Below are 20,763 nucleotides of genomic sequence, written 5' to 3'. Positions count from 1 at the left end.
AAATTGATCCATTTTTTATTGAATTGACGGTTCTAAGAAATGTAATATGCATTTGTTTTGGATATTGACTAATTGGTTTGTGAGTGATTCTTGCAGTAAAGGAAAGATTGACCCTGAGAATGCAGACTGCACTTAAACTAGTTTTTATTTGCGACTTGCCAAAAAAATCAGAAAATAAGCCATAAATCAATTACTTGAGGGGTTCAGTAGACTTGGTTTATGAAGCAATGACGCTGATTTGTAGAACTGTTTCCTGTGTATTTTACATTAACAATGTTTTATTGAATATTTTATCATTTTGTGGCAACATCTTCCTTCATAGCGTTTGTCCAATAGAAATGCTCAATTTCGTACATCTTACACACCTAACTATATCCCCCCAAAGATGGAGACAACTTTCAGAAATGAAGTACTTTGATAAATCAAATATATGTCGTTTTGTCTTTTTAAACATATAGACCATGAGTGGCCCACTCCAGGCCTCAATGGCCACCAACAGGTCAGTGTTTAAGGAGAACCCTGCTTCCGAAAACTAAATTAGCCCATTATATTATAGATCCTTATATGAAGGCTCGCTATGTTCTTCAATGGTCTTTGACTACAAGAACTTAAAACACTGCTTTTCGGTTATTCTGCACATACTCTGATAAGGGGTATCGGCGCCCGATCCACAATGAACTCCTATTGACCTGAATGGCAGTTAAAGCAGGATCAAGCTCCAATACCTCTATTCAGAGATTAGGGAATCTTCCTAAAAAGAAAAAAAGCTCAGTGCACTTATAAAGATGTCTACCTCTAAGATGAAGATGTAGTATTGTACGTTCAAATGGAACCTGTATTCCCGATGTAATCCTTAAGGAAAGGCCCTCATGTCTTTTTCTTAAAGTATATGTGGTGAATAAGAATTCAGTGTAGCTTTTCAGCTCTGCATAATGTCATTCCGAAACAAGGGTTGCGGTTCCTTACAATGCATCTGATCTCAGACGCGCTATTAGAGAGGGTTGGTATTCCTTACAATGCATCTGATCTCAGACGCGCTATTAGAAAGGGTTGGGGTTCCATACAATGCATCTGATCTCAGACACACTATTAGAGAGCGTTGGGGTTCCTTACAATGCATCTGATCTCAGACGCGCTATTAGAGAGGGTTGGGGTTCCACACATTGCATCTGATCTCAGACACGCTATTAGAGAGGGTTGGGGTTCTGCAGAATTTCACAATATAATTATATAAAACTCAACCTAATAAAAGTTAAAAAAAAAAAAAAAAACTGGTGTAGAGGTTTTGGGGACTAATGTACTTTTTCTAGGTGCAACTAGGTCCTAATTTTACTTTATTGCACAATTACTTACATATTACATTTTTTTTTAATGTTCTTAGCTTGTAATTAGCGCCTTTTAGTATCTTGATTTTATACCTCTTACTATTGTAGCGTTTTCATAATTTGTTGCAATTTACAACACATACTGCTTTTGTTAAGGGCTAAGAACAAGGTAACACCAATTGTTACAATAATTATGCATTAGCATATTCACAATGGTAGTCATACTTGATATCAATATTTCTTCTAAATAGAAAATTACCTGTGCATGTTTCATTTAAGCATCACTCCGATTAATAAGGGAATGGGAAGTCAAATAGTATACAAAATAATGGATGAAGAAAATGGGTCTGATCCATACAAAATGTGTTTAATATTATAGATTACGTTCCTTGTGTTGGCCGGTCTCTTTGTTAATTTTCATGTGCAACTTATACATTTTCCATTTGAAGATAGATTTGTAACTAAACAGAGTGACTAACGCAAAAAGTATTCATAGTGAATACATGTTATTTAAAAAGAAGCATGCAATTGTAATTAAGAAAAAATACTTTCGTCACACACACATATATATATACATATAAATGCATACATATACATATATACACGTATACGTTATTATTTCATTCATTAAACCTGCCAACTGTCCCAGAACAGGCCTGATTTGAACAAGCTAGGCCAGACATATATTGCTGGCTCATGTAAACCTGTCCCGGATCAGCCTTCCAGAAATGTGGTAGCTTTATTGTAATACATAATTATGTATACATATTATGTATACATAATATATTATACATATGTATACATAATATAGGTCAAAAAAAAAGTGTACTTTCTTTCTATGAATCATGAACCGTGAGTGAGGTTATTCTTAACACTACTGGTAATGCTCAAATCAGCAATCGCTCTGACTTTTTTTCCTCCCGTACTTAATTTTTTAGGGTGTCTGCTGAAGCGAAACCGCAATATTTTCAGCACCGTGGACACCCTGGGCCTTGAGATTCAGCCAAATTTCACATCCGCCCTGCCGGGGAAAACCATGGAATTCTGACCGTGGCATCCCATCCCACAAAGTGCGGGAAATCATAGGGGTTCCTACTCAGAAGAACTGACCCCCCCCCCACCACACTCACAGGCATCGGGGACTTCTACTGCCCCCAGAGTCGCTATGTTTTACCTTTCATCCCTTGACTCTAGGGCCAGTAAATCGGACTACATCGATACCTACCGGTGAAATGACCTGGTGTAAATCTCCCTTCAGGGGAAACTAGATGGCTACCAAATCTCAGGGCAATAGGAAGCTGCAACGTCATCGGTTGCGGTTTCCTATTCAACGACTATTTAAATCCCCTTAAAAAAAACTGAAGTATTACTGGTAATGCCACAGGTACCTCCCAGGAGCTGAATATGGCTCTGGAGGTCCCCATGAGTTCCAATCCCGAATAAAAAGGGGGGACAGGTTGTTAGAGGGGTTTGGTGCTTTAACAGTGCAGTCCTGCATAGGACCATGTAGAAGTACAGTAACATATTAGAGGACTGACACCAGAAAATTATAGGGAATAATAAACCAGTGGGTTTCACTGCGTGTGCGTCTGCCATCTTTACTTCCATTTTCAGTTATTTAAATGGTAATCATAGACAGTGGTTATGAAGACGTGATGAACTTTTCAGTCCCTATTTGAAATGAATATAATGGAAAACTTTCAGACCTAAAAAAAATGGCTTTAACTGTTTCACCGACATGTCTAATCTAATAAGGCAGGAGTGGCCAACTCCAGTTCTCAAGGACCACCAACAAGTCTGGTTTACAGGATAACTCAGCCTCAGCACAGGTGGCTCAGTCAACGACTGGGCCACTGATTGAGACACCTGTGCTGAAGCAGTAATATCCTGAAAACCTAACCTGTTGGTGCCCCTTGGTGACTGGAGTTGGCCACCCCTGTAATAAGGCATTAGTCACCCAGCCTTGATCTTTTAATCATGTCGCTATGTTTAATGCCACGTGGCTCTGTGTGGTACTTCACTTAAACTATGCTGTGAAACAGTTACTGCTTTGAGTACAGCTTGTCTGGGGGCTACAGCAACCAAATGTGCAATTAATACTGATAGTGGAACTCATAACTAAAACCATACTATCATCAAAACATGTTAACTTCTGCAATCTGTGTCTAAATGATATGAAACCTCAATTCAACAGGCATCTCTTGTCCACAGGGACCGTGAGTTACAGATAAGGATCATCCATCTCTTGAGTTTTTTTGTTGGCTTCTTTAGCCCCCATTTCTCAACATTGCCATCAGTTGGCTAAGGTCCCCTTTGGGCTCTTGTCCTTTCTTCTGGTTGTCTAGCCCCAACCTGAGGAGCATCTGCAGTATGTTGACTTCCTGGCCAGAAGCATAGTCATGAAGGGTGGGACATGTAGGGTTGCAGTGAGGCCATGGACAGTTGTCAATCAAATTAAAGGGACATCCACGGATAGCCGTTTTGGGACCTTGAAGACTTTTCTCCCAACAGTGCAGAGCTCTGGCTAAGGATACACTCTTCACCTGAAACTCCAACCAGTTACTGTCAAGGCAAAACAAGAGTTACTTGTGTCCACAATAGTACCATAAACTTATGAGGAACATTTGGTAAGGGCACATGGATAAATGGGTAACATAAATGGATGTGGCAGATAGTATGACACGAGGTCTTACGGCTAACTTTTATTTTCATATAGTGAAACAATGTCACAAATAGACTGAATAAAAAGTTTGTGATCAAAATGAAGATTTGTTTCAATCTCTGGCATCTCGGGTTACCATGGTAACATTTAGACTGCACTCTGATCTGGGGAGAACTCCATTTTAACCTCCCGGACATGTCATATTTCAAATGCTTATATCTCCTGAGCGGATCATCAGATTTAAAAAATAAAAACAGTGTTAGAAAGGGCAAGAGGGGGCCCCTTGAAATTAAATTAAAATGCCGATCTGCGCAGACTGCTGCTTAAAACTCTAATGTACCCAGTAGAGACTTTAGTTACAATCAAGAGCACCTGGATTATATTGTAGTCAAATACTTCATTGCAAAGTAATAGTATTAAAACATATACGTTTAAGCACCACTAGACTTTATTTTAGCTGGGTTGGAAGCCCTGAGGACACCCGGGTTCCTGAGACACTTACTCCTGAAAGTGGCGCTGATACCAAACCCCAAGGGAAACGACTAGGCGGTTTAAATCTCCCGGGTCACACAGGCCAGTAAGCCATCTGCTGCGGCTTCCGATCGGCCTGACAGCAAATTAAAAACCGGGAAGCACCGGCGCGACCTTTACCGGTAAGTATCTCCCGAACCAGGTCCCAAGGAGCTGAAATCAGTGCTTTTCAGCTCAGGAGACCCCTGCTCTGATCAGGTAAGAAAATGGTCGGGGGAGGAGGGGAGACGGCTCCTTCAAATAGTGCCCTTGAGAAAGTCAGTGTTTGGCATATCCATTCCTAACCAGAATGGCGCCAGCACTTGTACAACAGTAGACGCGATGTAAGTTGACGTTACCTTTTTGTAATAAGTGTGTGGGAGAAGCACGCTGGAGCAAACACAGCCCTGCAAATGGAATTGATAAAGAAAGATGAAAACAAAAGCAGAAAGGCCAGCGCAACATACAAAATGACACAACATATAGTACAATACCTCAGTGCTTATCCGCTCATCAGTAAGGGTCATTTAGTTAAACCCTTTGGTCAAAAGGTTATAAGAAAGATTGTTCATTAACTTTAAAGGTTCGTTCTCATAGTCAACCTTCAGCCATGTTAGCCAGTAAGTGGGGGTGTGCTTGTATTCATTGCACATACTGCCAACCTCCCGGTCACTATGTAACTATGTAACCTTAAGGGTTCCAAAGGTAACAATTTATTTGCACCCCCTTTATATTCCATGCGTGGCAGTTGTCCTTGGTGTGGGGAGATGGGTTACAGAATTGTTTTCACTGCCAGAAGAACCAGCGATGCGTTGTAGGCCTCATGGCGGTAAATGGGTTAATAAGTCAGGGTTTAGAAGTGATAATACATTGGATTAGCATAAAACGTTGCTGTGATTATGAATCAGAAGGAAAATAACATTGAAAGAGACTAGTGGGAAAAATATGTGTCTGTGAAGTGCCTTATTTTAGATTTAGGTACAGTATGTAGGCTATTGAATGACGGTCTATGACATTTGGTCACCAAATCTCCGCGGGTGTTTAGCCGCCACCTACCTCACCGCAGGGACATATCTCTGCCAGCCGCTTCGCCGCCAAGGTAAACCCCTAATCTTACACTGAAACCCCCCCCTCTTAACCCCTAATACAAACACTAGCCCCTACCCTAAATACCTTAACCCCTTACCCTATGCCCGGACCCTAAAAGCCCTTACCATAAGACCCTTACCCTAAACCCCTCACCCTAACCCCTAGCATAAAAACCGTAACTGGTAGTAGCTATTGCTGAGATAACCCCAGTGAGCATTATGGAAGAAGGGTAAGTATACGTCTCCCTAAGGGCAAGACATTACTTCTTGACATACACTCACATCAGAGTGGCTATGTATGTACTGTATTTCCTATCATTTGTGCCAGCTCCGATCCAGCACACCGCGGGCAGGAGACTCGGGACACTTGGTCTAGAGCCAGAGACGTGGGACTCAACGCTTTGATCTAAAAATAGGCTTATCTCTTACGGGACATCGCGCAGTGATTTCTTGAGCTCACGTCCGATGTTCTGTAGGCTGTTCCACTGGTTTGCAGTCATGGATGTGAATTCTGGCTGAATGTTTTCTATTCTCAGCTGCTCCTCGTCATAAAGCCACTGCACCACAAAGATAGGCGCTGCAAAGCAAAGGTACCAATAGGGTTATGTGTAACGTGTTGGCCTTTCTGTTTGGTTTTGCTTATCCCCGCTGCACAATAGAGGTTACTGTTGCACATCTATCTTTTTAAGACTAATGAGGATAGACGTTAGAATAAATTTACCTAGTCTATTTTGTACCCAAATCATCATTTATAAATTCATCTATAAGAAGGCAAAAGTATAAGTCAAAAAAAAAATAGCAGCGAATACATTTAAATATGACCAATTTATATAAATATATATATATATATATATATATATATATATATATAGATGTAGAGGTATCTGTACCGTGTTAGCCGAGCTTAATAACCAAAAATGAACAGACAATTCCGTTCTGTGGCTATCAGTATCATTATTATATATATAATAATAATAATATATACATAAATAATCAGTATTGACTATATGTATCTTTAGTCTGTCAGACATGCTTACAATTGTTCTATTTATCGCTGATTTTGGAATGTTGGTGTGCATACATTTTACTACATAAGCCCTTAGTCTGTAAAGAGTGAATAGTGCAGATCTGTTGCTATGGGGTTCAATTGGGCTTTCCATGAGATGGAGTTGGATTGACACCATTGTAGTTTACAGAATAAGGGTCAAAGACTTCAAAATCCCATGTGTTTGATATTCAGTCGTCCATGTTACAAGTCATCTTAGCTGTATCCTCTGATAAGTAATATTCTACTCAAGTAATAATCTACTTCTCGTTGGTAGGAGTATGCAGTAGTAACTGAGACTTGGCTTTATCCAAGACAGAAAGCCTACATTAGTTTGGGATGCGCCTCGGTTGACTTACATTTCATGGACGAGTACATCTTAGGGCCATAAAAGCATTTCCACTCATCCCCTCTCTTAAACTGCTCTTTACATTTCTCTGGAAGCATCCCATTCCAAAGCCTGCAGGAGAGAATTCAGTAGGGTATATATACATATATAATAGTACAACATCAAGATACACAAGAAGCATGCACGACTAAAACCTCATATATGACCATAAAGGTCAATATTTCCTATTGTCATCAGGGATGTCTTGGGGGGAACAGTGTTCTGGTGCCTTTTTGTTAGGGATCAACAAGAAACTCCAAATAGTGATTATCTAATGATTACCTATGGGGCTGAAATAATAATTAAGAGTGAAATCATTGCTTATTATACCACATTTATTTAATCAAAGCTCCAGTACTCATTGTAGTTTAAATATAAATTCATTTTTTGTTGTTCGGGCTCCCAGAACTAATTTCCCTACACAAACACCACTGATTATCGTTCAGTGTGAACGAGAAACAGAATTGTTCAAAGTTGACAGCTTTTCATTTACCTTAACCCTTTCTTGATGGCCTCAGTTGGAGCACATGTGATAGCATCCAAGCAATCAGATTGCCGTGTTTGTTTAGGATCAAGAAACCAGCCAGAATCAACCAGACCTCGGACCTGAACAGCTTCGGCCGTCAGCTCCTCGACCAGAGCTGCCACTCTGTCAATATTAATCAGGACTCCAGTACCTCCAGCACTGAAATGCATGTAGACAAACATAAGCTTGGAGTGGGGTATATCACTGTTCTAATACAATGTAGTGACCACTTCATTCCACATTACCAGGAACTGGCTCTGCCACTCTTGGATTTTCAGAGACCTCGCTCTCTGTGGAACTCATTATAGCTTCCAATAGCGATTGGATATATAAGACTGACAGTGGGTAGCTGGTAATCATTTACGTCTGTCCAGTCCCTGTCAGAGGATCAATCTAAAGAAGAGGAAGGTCACCTAGGTTCGAATTCTATATCAGCCACAGCAGGCTGTCGTGACGATTTTGGCCGAAATGTCACAATGAAGTCACTGCGAAATTGAATCCAAAAATTGCCCTATCGGCCACTTGGGCTGATGTAGAATAAGCCCCTTAGTCTATGGAAGGGAAGGTATGTCCTACTTATTAAGCTGCTCTTAGAAACACATTGGGGGTAATATTGCCCTCATTGCTATCATTTTCACAAAAGAGATTCCCAAGAGGCAGGGATAGGAGCACTTCAGTAAAAGTTGGAGACCAAGTTCAGATAGAAGGTTACAATTTATTACAACATCAACACATCAAAAATAGTTACAAAGACCTCCTACGCTTTCTCAAGGCACCAAAAGATGAGAAACGCGTAGGAGGTCTCCATAACTATTTGTGACATGTTGATGATGTTGTAATAAATTGTAACTTTTTATCTCAACTGGGTCTCTAAGTTTTACTGGAGTGCTCCTATCCCTCCTGGGAATCTCTTACTTTTGGGATTATTTTTGAAGCACACACCAGGCAAAAGTTGGCTGCAGAAGCACCGATGACTGGAGCCCACGGTGTGAGCAGATAGTCAGATAAAAGTATGCTTATATACAGTATCTTATGAGGCAAATGACTGACCTCACAAGAGACCGGGGTATTACAGGCAGTCCTCTGTTATCTAACGGAATCCGTTCTGGAAGTAACACTGTATAGTGAACCCGTTGTAAAGTGAGTCCCATTTTAATCAGTGGCGGTGAATGTCGGATAACGCATTCCGGCGTCGTAAAACGGCTCATAGGGCTAAATTGTAAAGCGTTGGATATGCCATTCGTTGTAAAGTGAAACATTGGATAGCGAGGAGTACCTGTACTGCTTTATTGTTAATGAAGACACGTGTTTAGGATCCAGCATTCCCTTTTCTATTTTTCCAACACTTGATATGCTATATTGTTAGTGAGATGAATATAAGTGAAATCGTAGGATTTTTTATTTCAATCTATCTGTATGTAACACAGGAGGGAGAGGGTAAGGGGGTATAATACCTTTTATTGGACCAACAAGTTACATAGTAACATAGTTACATAGTAGATGCGGTTGAAAAAAGACTTCCGTCCATCAAGTTCAACCTATGCTAAATTTAGACAACAGATACTTTATCCTATATCTATACTTATTGATCCAGAGGAAAACAAACAAAAAACCCCATTAAGGGGAAAAATGAATTCCTCCCTGACTCCAAGAATTGGCAATCGGATTAATCCCTGGATCAACATCCTTCCCATGTTTACTTATTAGGTATATCCCTGTATACCTTTCCCATCTAAAAAGATGTCCAACCTTTTTTTGAACAAATCTATTATATCTGCCATCACAGTCTCCATGGGTAATGAATTCCACATTTTAACTGCCCTTACGGTAAAGAACCCTTTCCTTTGTTGCTGGTGAAATTTCCTTTCCTCCAACCTTAAGGGATGGCCCCGAGTCCTTTGTACTGCCCGACCAAGTGGTTGATGTCAACTTCAACGCAGGGCCGGCCTTAGGGCAAGGTGAACAAAATGGCCATCTTGGACCCCGCGCCTCTGGGGGCCCCGCGCTCAGTCCGCTTCCTCCTCTCCCTCCTGTCGGCACAGGGACTTTCACCCAAATGGAGGGGGGAGATGGATGAGAGTGCACGGGGCCCTCCACCTCCAGCTCCTCCCTCCAGTCGGGAGTTGGATCCCGGCGCCAACAGGAGGAGGGAGAGGAGAGAGCGCGAAGCCCCAGGACCGGCAGAGAGAGGTAGGTATGTGTTTTCAGCTTACATTTTCCGGAGAGGGCCACCTCCTTTAGCGTCACGTTGTCAAATGATGACACGTTGCCATGGCAATGTGACATCACATGACGCTGCAACACTGCTGGAGGAGGGCTGCTCATCAAGGTAAATCCCCTTAGCTTTTTTTAACAGGAGTGTGGAGGGGGAGGGGGCTGCCAGCGTGCCACCGTGGGCCCGCAAAGTTTAAGGCCGGCCATGATTTTATTTTGCTTTTGAACGTCTCAGGGTCCTGCATCAGGTATGGTAGGAATACAGAAACAAAATATGATATACGTACAGTGTTTGTAATAGAGATATCTGGTTGCAATGGATGCTGAGTGGAAGTGACAATAAGATAAGGTAGAAACAGGCAGCCTGGTGTGAAAATTAACAGTAAAGACATAAAAAGCTCGACTCTGTTGAAATGCAAAAGCGGCCTAAACAGTCAGGGCACATCATTTCTGCCACACCCGATGCAGGACCCTTAGAGGTTCCAAATCTTGTAACACATCAACTACTTGTTGGTCAAACTAAAGGTATCATACCCCGTACTCCCTCTCCCTCCTGTGTTACTACATGGAAGAAAGGACCAACCCGGCTCCCCACACTTATTTGCATTCTATCTGTAAGATATTTTATTATTATGTCAAACATTTCCATACAGCAGAGCAGGACATTATACTGTATTAATAATGCCAAGGTTGGAATGTATTCAGATAACGTGAAGCAGCAATGCCAGCCTAAAAGTGGCCTTGTATCTCACACTGTTGCTGTTGCAATGTACTGTAGGGCAAAACAACAATCTTTTGTTCTATGTTGGCGCCCACCTGCCCCCTCCCTGTCCTTCCCTTGTAAATGTCTTTTCTCAAGGTCAAGGCGATACATGCACAGGAGTTACACAAGGCGTGAACGCCCAAGTTGACCTGAAGGAGGAAGCCTGTAACCAACGCAATGCAATCATTGTATGGAAGAAACATACAAAGCGGTTCATGGATACAAAATAAAGATACAAGATTTTTAAAACCGAAGACTTGAATTACACAGATGTGTAAAAGTGTGTGTTGTGGTTGTGGTTCAGCTTCATACTGAAATATTTTCTAATAGATGTTATTGCCAAAAAAACAGAGTTTCTTCTCATATGTGAGCTGAACGCCAAGCACCTGCCCGCCTCCGCGTAGCAAACACCCTGACATAGTAATATAACATTCCACGATTGAATATATCAGCGTTTCCCAAATGGTGGGTCGCGACCCGGCACCGGGCCACGGCACCAAAATTGCCGGGTCGCAGCGAGTCTGGCCGCGCGGTGTCTCCCGTCGCCCCCCGCTCAGGTTAAAAAAAATGGCGGCGATTCCCCCCGCGGTCCCGCAGGGCAAGCAGGGCCCGCTCCCTTCCTCCCCCCCGCTCCCAACGTGGGACGGAGGAGGAAGTACCAGCTCCTCTGCGGCCCGCACGTTACATGGGGGAGGGTGGAAGTACAAGCTCCTACTGCGGCCCGCTTCCCCCCGCGGCTAGCTTCCCGAGCTCACCTCCCGTGGCACCCCCTGCCGAGCCCACCTCCCGTGCCCCCAAGCCCACCTCCCGGGCAGCAGGGGAAAGCGTCCGGCGGCAAGGTAAGTCACCCCACCCAGTCACTGCCTCCCACCCAAGTGTCCCTGCCCCCCCCCCCCCCACCCACCCAAGTGTCCCTGGCCCGCCTCCCACCCACCCAAGTGTCCCTGGCCCCCGGAACAACCCACCCACCCAAGTGTCCCTGGCCCCTCTAACACCCACCCACCCAAGTGTCCCTGGCCCCTCTCCCACCCACCCACCCAAGTGTCCCTGGCCCCTCTCCCACCCACCCAAGTCTCCCTGGCCCCCCTCCCACCCACCCACCCACCAAAGTGTCCCTGGCCGACCCAAGTGTCCCTGGCTGACCCAAGTGTCCCTGGCCCCCCTCCCACCCTCCCACCCAAGTGTCCCTGGCACACCCAAGTGTCCCTGGCACCGCTCCCACCCACTCACCCATGTGTCCATGGCCCCCCTAAAAGTGTCCCTGGCCCCCCAAACCCATGTGTCCCTGGCCCCCCATGTGTCCCTGGCCCCCCAAGTGTCCCTGGCCCCCCAAGTGTCCCTGGCTAACCCAAGTGTCCCTGGCTAACCCAAGTGTCCCTGGCTAACCCAAGTGTCCCTGGCCCCCCTCCCCACCCAAGTGTCCCTGGCCCCCTCCCACCCACCCACCCAAGTGTCCCTGGCCCCCCTCCAACCCACCAACCCAAGTGTCCCAGGCCCCCCTCCCACCCAAGTGTCCCTGGCCCCCCACCCACCCACCCAAGTGTCCCTGGCCCCCCTCCCACCCACCCAGCCACCCAAGTGTCCCCGGCCCCCCTCTCACCCACCCACCCACCCAAGTGTCCCCGGCCCCCCTCTCACCCACCCACCCAAGTGTCCTTGGCCCCCTCCCACCCACCCAAGTGTCCCTGCCCCCCCCCCTCTCCCACCCAAGTGTCCCTGGCCCCCCCTCCAGTCAGTCACATCCGTCGTTGCCTGTAATTCACTGTTTGTGTCTGTGTGCGTATAGGGGAGAGCGAGTGTGTGTGTGTGTGTGTGTGTATCAGTGTCTGTGTGTGTGTATCTGTATCAGTGTGTGTCTGTGTGTGAATCAGTGTCTGTGCGTATCAGTATCAGTGTCAGTGTGTGTGTAGCAGTGTCTCTGTGTGTGTAGCAGTGTCTCTGTGTGTGTAGCAGTGTCTCTGTGTGTGTAGCAGTGTCTCTGTGTGTGTAGCAGTGTCTCTGTGTGTGTAGCAGTGTCTCTGTGTGTGTAGCAGTGTTTCTGTGTGTATAGCAATGTCTCTGTGTGTATAGCAATGTCTCTGTGTGTGTAGCAGTGTCTCTGTGTGTGTAGCAGTGTCTCTGTGTGTGTAGCAGTGTCTCTGTGTGTGTAGCAGTGTCTCTGTGTGTGTAGCAGTGTCTCTGTGTTTTTTGCTGTATGTGTGTGTGTGTGTGTGTGTGTAGCAGTGTCTGTGTGGCTGCGTGTGTGTCAGTGGCTGGGTATGTGTCAGTGGCTGCGTATGTGTGTATCAGTGGCTCTGTGTGTGTGTCAGTGGCTGCGTGTGTCAGTGGCTGTGTGTGTGTGTGTGTGTGTATCAGTGGCTGTGTGTATCAGCGGCTGTGTGTATATATCAGTGGCTGTGTGTGTGTCTGTGCAGGCCCTATAGGCCAGTATAGGCGATAACATTTTTAGTGGGTCACGAAAAAGAAGTTAAAAAATAACCGGGTCACGGAAAAAAAAGTTTGGGAAACCCTGGAATATATCATTTAGTGTGCACTGTACATTTGCTAAATTCTTGGGTATGTCACAGAGAACTAATCTCTTCCTAATGACTTTATCCTGAAATGTCAGTCATTTATTGAGCAGGAAATGTAGAACAGTGGTTCTAAATCCTGTCCCTGGGGACCGTACTCTTTTAGGGGTGTTGTTCATTTTACATGAGACATAGGCCATTCCTTTTATTCTAAAATGATGAGACCAAAAATATATATTTTATAGAGTAAATATAAGTGAACAAAAAGCAAAGTCACAGAGCAACTTTTCTGTTTAACTTGTCATTCATTAATATTATAATTATTGTTCATATGGCGCCAACGTATTCCTCAGCGTAGTACAATGCGGGAGGATGGACAATAACTTGTATGACAAAAGAGTAGACATACGTTCAGTCACACGGAGACAGTGGGAAGGAGGTTCCTTATACCTGTATGCTGAGGAACTTACCTAGAACCAGCCAGGATGACGACTTTTGCCTGTTTCATTCCCTTAGGTACTAGATCTCTAATCACCTCCTGTATAATCATGGATCCCATAAACGCATAGTCTGCAGGATTCAAAAAAAGCCATCTTAAATTATTTTACCCTTTCAAATGAGTGTGTTAAATATGTCTTCTAAAAGGTGGACATACCTGGACCATGGCGAGATTTGGATACATTTCCACTCCAGACATCACTTGAGCAATATGGCACAAACCTATGTAAAAGATCGTGACATTAGTGCACACAGAAAGACGAGCTTCACGTGTGCAATGCAATCTTTATGTAATACTGTAGCTAAGAAATCCAATGACCTGTATGGTATTGTTACGGGGTTAACTTTGCCGTTTATAAGAGACTTGGCTTTACGAAACATCCAATGGGAAATAAAATAATCACTTTGCTAACAAAGAGCTGCTTTTACCCATTGAGTAATTCCGCCAGAAATCCACATTCCCCATTACGCCAACTTTCAATCGTTCAAAAACACATTTTCATACGCTTGGTTTCTTCCAACTATTCCTTCCCATTGATCTCTTACTTAAACATACTGACACATAAAATCAAAGTAGTTTAAGGAAATTGAATATATACAGTATATATAGGAATTAGGCAGACATGTGAGACTTACACTGCATTCACATTCCACCAGTGAGGGTTTTCATCCTGCTTGGGTGATAAAATCCCCGTACCTGCCAGACAAAATGTTCATTTAAAACTGATCTGAAATTTGCGCCCAAGTACCAGAAAAAGGGAACATGATGACTGAGGCAAATGTGCTTTTTTTTTTACCTTTCCTCGTCTGTGACCATTCAGAGGAGCTCATCAAACGCTTGACATTCTTATATCGCACATCACAGGTCTCTCTGCTGTAACAGCACCAACCTCCTGGTCATAAAGAATCAACCGATTACAAAAATGCATCGTGAAATGGCACTCGTTCGTTACAAAATCGGTACATTTTGCTGCGGTGCCACCTCTACTTATTATTCACCCAGCTTCTAGTGAATGCTGTTGTCTTTTGTTACCGTGCATTACCTTCCAAAAATATGATCCACCTTTTGTTTCCTTTGGCTTCTCTTAAGTAATACCTGAAAATACAAGAGACGGTGGAAGTATGTTTATGGCTGTAGGCTTCTACTGCGTGGCCAGACGTTCTGTTCAAATAATTACCCAGCTGTTGTCTCATCATTGCAGGTCACCAGTGTGTTCTTCAGCAAATGGAGTTTCATGTCGTCAGGTGACTTGTGGACAACAAGAGGTACTAGTGTGGGATCTTTTGTCCGAACCAATGTATTTTCCACTGAAGGAAAATCATCATCTTCAAGATCTGTGAGGTCCTGATCAACATTCGGCTGAAGGATTTTTTTGTTCTGTACCGGAGACTTCACATTAACTTTATTGTTACGTTTGCTTTGGGGCGTTGCTTCTTTCAGTACCAGCAAAATCAGGAAGGAGACCAACAGCTTCATCGTTTTTCTCTCCCGCCTAATCTCTTCTCACTACAAGAACATCAACATATATTGTAGAAATTACATTGTAACAAAGTCACTATTAAACACATTGGTCAAACGGCATTAAAAACAGTGGTCCTGGAGCGTTAACAGCGCAGTATCACGTAGATGGAGAGAAACAGCCTTTCGTAAAGAAGCTAACACTCTAATTGGCTTTTCTACGGGGACACAGAAAACTATCAAGAAAAATAACACAAGCTGCACATAAATACATGCATCTGCGCCAATATGCAAATACAACTCCGCCCCAACTCCTCACACTTGTTCCATAAATCCCTCGTCTCGTTGGAGACAGAAGCAGACATACCCGAAAATGGCGCGGCCAAGACCAATACATAGACGCTGCCTGGTGCAGGTGTATTTCAGGGTGCGTCAATGGCGTTCGCCTACAATGGATCTGCTCCTTAGTGTTCGACGTGTAGATCTTTATAGAGATGGAAAATAAAAACAGCGTGATGGAAGGTAATGTCCGAAAGGAGTGAACAATTTATGTGGAAGTGCAAAAAAAAAAAAAAAAAAGGAGTTATATAGCAGGAGACCTTACCAAGTTCACATTGTGTTGTCCACATGTCAAACACATTTGCTTCTTCAGTGAGTTATTGCAAAAGATGAGCTAATGACAGGCGCTTGGAAAACTGTACAGCCCAAACTGCACAACAAGCCACAAATCATTCAACCTTTGATCTCATAATAACCTGCATACTTCGTATCATATGGGTGCCATGTGCTTACTGTACATGGAATTCTATGCATTCTGTTCCATAATGCATGCAGCCTACAGTCATTTTTGGTCTGTGCACATACCATCCAAATACCAGGCAAACCTTGATTATTTATTTCATTTTCTTTCTATAATTTTGGGCAGACAATGTTTTGCAATCACACAAATATTTGCTGGGAGTATTTTACTCTCTTCCCTCCCCCCCTACTCCCCCCCCCCCCCCCCCCCACCACCCCGAAAAAAAAAGGAAAGACATTTTGCCATTGATTGCATTGAAAAAGAGGCCACGGGATATTTTGTTTGCTATTTTTAATGCAAAAAAAACATACATTTTCGCTGAGTTCTCCAACGTCTAATCCAGATTCCAATAATGTCGTAAATAGTAGTTCGAAAGCAGTCACACTGCTGAGTATCACTATTTTTTTATTCTTTAACCCATTGTTTCCTTCCCTTCCCGGGTCATCTTGATTAAAATGACTGCTAACATCGATTTAAAATTACTATTATTTTTCAATTAATTTGAATACTGGAAATAATGCAGTACTTTTTTTTTTTTTAACCATATACTTCGCCTGGTAAAAGTATATTTTCCCAGTTTTATGGCAATTGTTAAAACATTTTTATTTTAAACGGTCACATAAAATGTGTAGTTGCAATTTGATCAGAAAACCCGCAGAAGTGGTCTACTGTATATTTGTTACATTGAAATGCTTACAACATAATACAACACACAATAAATTAACGGCATGGAAGGGGGAAAAAAGGGTGATACTGACATATACCTATAGGCTAGAAGCATAACTTTTTCAGTGATGTATTAATATTGAGTAAATAATTGATAATTAATTACTGCTTAGTATAGATCAGGGGTAGCCAACTCCAGTCCTCAAGAGTAACCAACAGGTCAGGCTTTCAGGATATCGCTGCTTCAGCCCAGGTGGCTCAATCAGTGTCTCAGTCTTTGACTGAGCCACCTGGGCTGAAGCAGGGATAACCTGAAAACCTGAAAACCCAACCTGTTGGTCGTACTTGAGGACTGGAGTTGGCCACCCCTGGTGTAGATGGTTATCCAGCATAAACACTAAATGAAACACAGTTGAAAGACTTTACCTTGGCTCAATCTTCTGGGGTCCACAAGTTATGCTGTTGGGAGCGATGAAGGCATAACCATCACAAGAGAAGAGTTCAACATAGTGAAATAGCACTGCCTCTTTGTAAGCGATGCCCATATATTTTGGATGGCTGCTCGATGAGTCATTGATCTGTAAGGGGGATCACACGCCTAGCTCCCTTCCATGTGCCATCACTGAAATGCAGGACATCCACAGACATCAAAGGGACATGCCTGACCAAGGTTAAAATGCTTAACACCATTATCACTGGAGACTCGCATTTCTCAGTAAGTCAGAGGACGGCACGACAGGATTCTCCATGGGCAATATAGTGTCATAAATTGCAATATAGTGTCATAAATTGCAATATAGTGTCATAAATTGCATAAATTGCAATATAGTGTCATAAAAGCTGACTGCTAATTTTTCCCCCCCCAAACAAATAAGATGCAGTTCCACTTATAAATATATATCATAGTAGGGAAAAAAATAACACCAGACAGATTTCTCCATTATTTTACACTACTTGTTTAAGATATTTTAATATAATGTAAACTTTGGGCCCAAAAATCTAATTCCAAACAGAACAATAACACGTACCAGGCAAACCGGAGAAAATATTGTGTTTTTGGGACCTAGAAAGTTAGTTATTATAAAGCCCATAACTGGTTTATGATTCCAGAGTTCCAGTTTTGGTAGGTTTTAGTATATTAAAAATCCACATTTCTTAATGACATAAAACCACTGGGCCATAAATGGGCCTTAGACTTTGCAGGGCCCAAGGTGGCATGTTGGCAGCGGGGCCCAAGGTGGCATGTTGGCAGCGGGGCCCAAGGTGGCATGTTGGCAGCGGGGCCCAAGGTGGCATGTTGGCAGTGGGGCCCAAGGTGGTATGTTGGCAGCGGGGTCCAAGGTGGTATGTTGGCAGCGGGGCCCAAGGTGGCATGTTGGCAGCGGGATCCAAGGTGGTATGTTGGCAGCGGGGTCCAAGGTGGTATGTTGGCAGTGGGGCCCAAGGTGGTATGTTGGCAGTGGGGCCCAAGGGACCGGGTGCATGTTGGCAGCGGGGCCCAAGGGACCGGGTGCATGTTGACAGCGGGGCCCAAGGGACCGGGTGCATGTTGGCAGCGGGGCCCAAGGGACCGGGTGCATGTTGGCAGCGGGGCCCAAGGTGGCATGTTGGCAACGGGACCCAAGGTGGCATGTTGGCAGCGGGACCCAAGGTGGCATGTTGGCAGCGGGACCCAAGGTGGCATGTTGGCAGCGGGACCCAAGGTGGTATGTTGGCAGCGGGGCCCAAGGTGGTATGTTGGCAGCGGGACCCAAGGTGGCATGTTGGCAGCGGGACCCAAGGTGGCATGTTGGCAGCGGGACCCAAGGTGGTATGTTGGCAGCGGGACCCAAGGTGGTATGTTGGGAACGGGACCCAAGGTGGCATGTTGGCAGCGGGACCCAAGGTGGCATGTTGGCAGCGGGGCCCAAGGTGGCATGTTGGCAGCGGGGCCCAAGGTGGCATGTTGGCAGCGGGGCCCAAGGTGGCATGTTGGCAGCGGGGCCCAAGGTGGCATGTTGGCAACGGGACCCAAGGTGGCATGTTGGGAACGGGACCCAAGGTGGCATGTTGGGAACGGGACCCAAGGTGGTATGTTGGCAGCGGGGCCCAAGGTGGCATGTTGGCAACGGGACCCAAGGTGGCATGTTGGCAGCGGGACCCAAGGTGGCATGTTGGCAGCGGGACCCAAGGTGGTATGTTGGGAACGGGACCCAAGGTGGCATGTTGGCAGCGGGACCCAAGGTGGCATGTTGGCAGCGGGGCCCAAGGTGGCATGTTGGCAGCGGGGCCCAAGGTGGCATGTTGGCAGCGGGGCCCAAGGTGGCATGTTGGCAGCGGGGCCCAAGGTGGTATGTTGGCAGCGGGGCCCAAGGTGGCATGTTGGCAGCGGGGCCCAAGGTGGCATGTTGGCAGCGGGGCCCAAGGTGGCATGTTGGCAGCGGGGCCCAAGGTGGTATGTTGGAAGCGGGGCCCAAGGTGGCATGTTGGCAGCGGGGCCCAAGGTGGTATGTTGGAAGCGGGGCCCCCCCCATCTTATCTTAATAATATATAAAATCGAAAGGTTGGTACTAGCTGCGGTGAATCTGATTGGTCCTCAGCCTCTGTTCAATCAGATTGGTGGCTCTATGACGTCACCCGGCTCTATGACGTCACCCAACTCTCTCTCTCTCCCCCTCTCTCTACCTCTCTCTCTCCCTCTCCCTCCCCCCCCCCCCGGCTCCCGGACGGATGGGAAGCGAGGCACGGCCTTCCTGCCCCAGCCGCCAACGCTCACTTCCCTCCCTCCACGGCAGGGGGACAGGCAGTGGGCAGGTAGCCTCCGGAAGGAACCCTTCCTCCTGCAGCTGCCCCCGGTAAGATGGCGGCGCACAGCGGACAGGCGGGGGTTGGTATTCAGTCAGGAGAAAGGGGGGGGGGTTAGTCAGGAGAGAGGGGGGGAGGGAGTCAGGAGAGAGGGTGGGGGAGAGAGTCAGGAGAGAGGGGGGGAGAGAGGGAGTCAGGAGAGAGGGGGGGGGAGAGAGAGAGTCAGGAGAGAGGGGGGGAAGGGAGTCAGGAGAGAAGGGGGGGAAGCCTGAACAGCTGTGAAGTGGGGGGGAAGGGAGTTGAGAGGGAGGATGGGGGAGGCAGAACATTACATCACGGGCAACGCCGGGTATATCAGCTAGTGTATATTAAAAAAAAAAAAACACACAGGAGTTACCTAACCAGCAGCGCTCCTCCGGCAGTGTCACGGGCGACGCCATGGCAACACAATGCTGCAGGAGGCGGCTCGCTGCAGACAAGGTAAGAGCATGCACCATCCCCAACCCCCACACACACCCCACCTCCCTCTCTGCCAGTCCGGGGGACCCACGCTCCCTCCTCTTCCTGTTGATAATTAGCAGTTGATCTATAAATGAAATAAAATAATCTCTCAGATGAGATGTGTGTGTAAATGTAAATCGCAATAGTGAAACAATGTAAAAAATATTACAACAGAAACTTTAATATATTTTTGTGTCTAAATGAATGTGCCTCTTATCTCTTCCTCTATTTGTCTGGGGGAGCAGAGACAAAATAGGTACACCTGTCTTATAAGAGCCTCGGATAAATAATATGGCCGCATTCATGTGCAGGGGGGGATCGGATTGCTGTGAACGGGGGAGAGAGAGGGGGGCAGAGAGGGGAAGGGGGGGGGCAGAGAGGGGAAGGGGGGGGCAGAGAGGGGAAGGGGGGGGAAGAGAGAGAGGTGAATGGGGAGAGAGAGAGAGGGGGGTGGAGAGAGAGGGGGGAGCAGAGAGAGACAGGAGCAGCGAGAAAATTCATCCCGGGCAACGCCGGGTATATCAGCTAGTATCTATATATAATATATGCTCCTGGTCTACTTATTCTAACATTGCTCAGGCCTGCGTTACATTCCCATTGGACAGTTTAATGTTATTTTCAATCTTGCTGAGAACAAATGCTCATCAACCTGTTGCAATGGTAATGCCATTGGCAGAAGATGTCAGCGATTACCAGCATGTGCGTGACTGCTCCAGAACCATTCATTCCGAGTCAATTTACGAGATCATGACAAAATGCAGCTGGTGGCTCTTACCGAGGCCACATGCAACGAATAAACTCATTCTAACATCCAATCTCCACTCATTTCTGGGATAGCTCGCCGAAAGCATTGCTGCATGATTCTGCAAAAAATATAGAAAATAAAAATAACAGCAAAATAAATATCTTTAATCTTTCTTTCCTGTAACATCCTTTAAAAGGAGCTTTTTTTTAATTGATTATTTTTTAACACAGGATTGAAGCAGGGGGTCACCGGAGCTGAACCCCTGTTCATTTTTGCTCTG

The 20,763-nt window shown here is 45.3% G+C and overlaps 1 protein-coding gene across 2 annotated transcripts; it reads right to left on the bottom strand.

Annotated features, from left to right (window-relative positions):
* Positions 1-1,671: 1,671 nt before the first annotated feature.
* On the bottom strand, positions 1,672-19,682 carry LOC142463388 (palmitoleoyl-protein carboxylesterase notum2-like). Of its 2 annotated transcripts, XM_075566060.1 has the most exons (14): positions 19,635-19,682; positions 16,880-17,075; positions 15,356-15,472; positions 14,708-15,036; positions 14,573-14,625; positions 14,327-14,422; positions 14,166-14,226; positions 13,687-13,751; positions 13,502-13,601; positions 7,512-7,703; positions 6,990-7,090; positions 6,015-6,162; positions 4,857-4,904; positions 1,672-3,887 (listed from the first exon to the last, which is right to left on the bottom strand). In XM_075566060.1, the coding sequence occupies exons 4-14, from the start codon at positions 15,004-15,006 to the stop codon at positions 3,593-3,595; spliced, it is 1,458 nt and encodes a 485-aa protein (XP_075422175.1). In that variant the 5' UTR covers positions 15,007-15,036; positions 15,356-15,472; positions 16,880-17,075; positions 19,635-19,682; the 3' UTR covers positions 1,672-3,592. The 2 variants fall into 2 exon arrangements, with proteins under 2 accessions (XP_075422175.1, XP_075422176.1); XM_075566061.1 differs by lacking the exon at positions 19,635-19,682 and having other exon boundaries at positions 3,734-3,868; positions 16,880-17,183.
* Positions 19,683-20,763: the final 1,081 nt, after the last annotated feature.

Source organism: Ascaphus truei, chromosome 11, assembly GCF_040206685.1.
Source record: "Ascaphus truei isolate aAscTru1 chromosome 11, aAscTru1.hap1, whole genome shotgun sequence".
Taxonomy (NCBI): Eukaryota; Metazoa; Chordata; class Amphibia; order Anura; family Ascaphidae; genus Ascaphus; species Ascaphus truei.
This window is presented reverse-complemented; position numbering and strand designations above follow the sequence as displayed.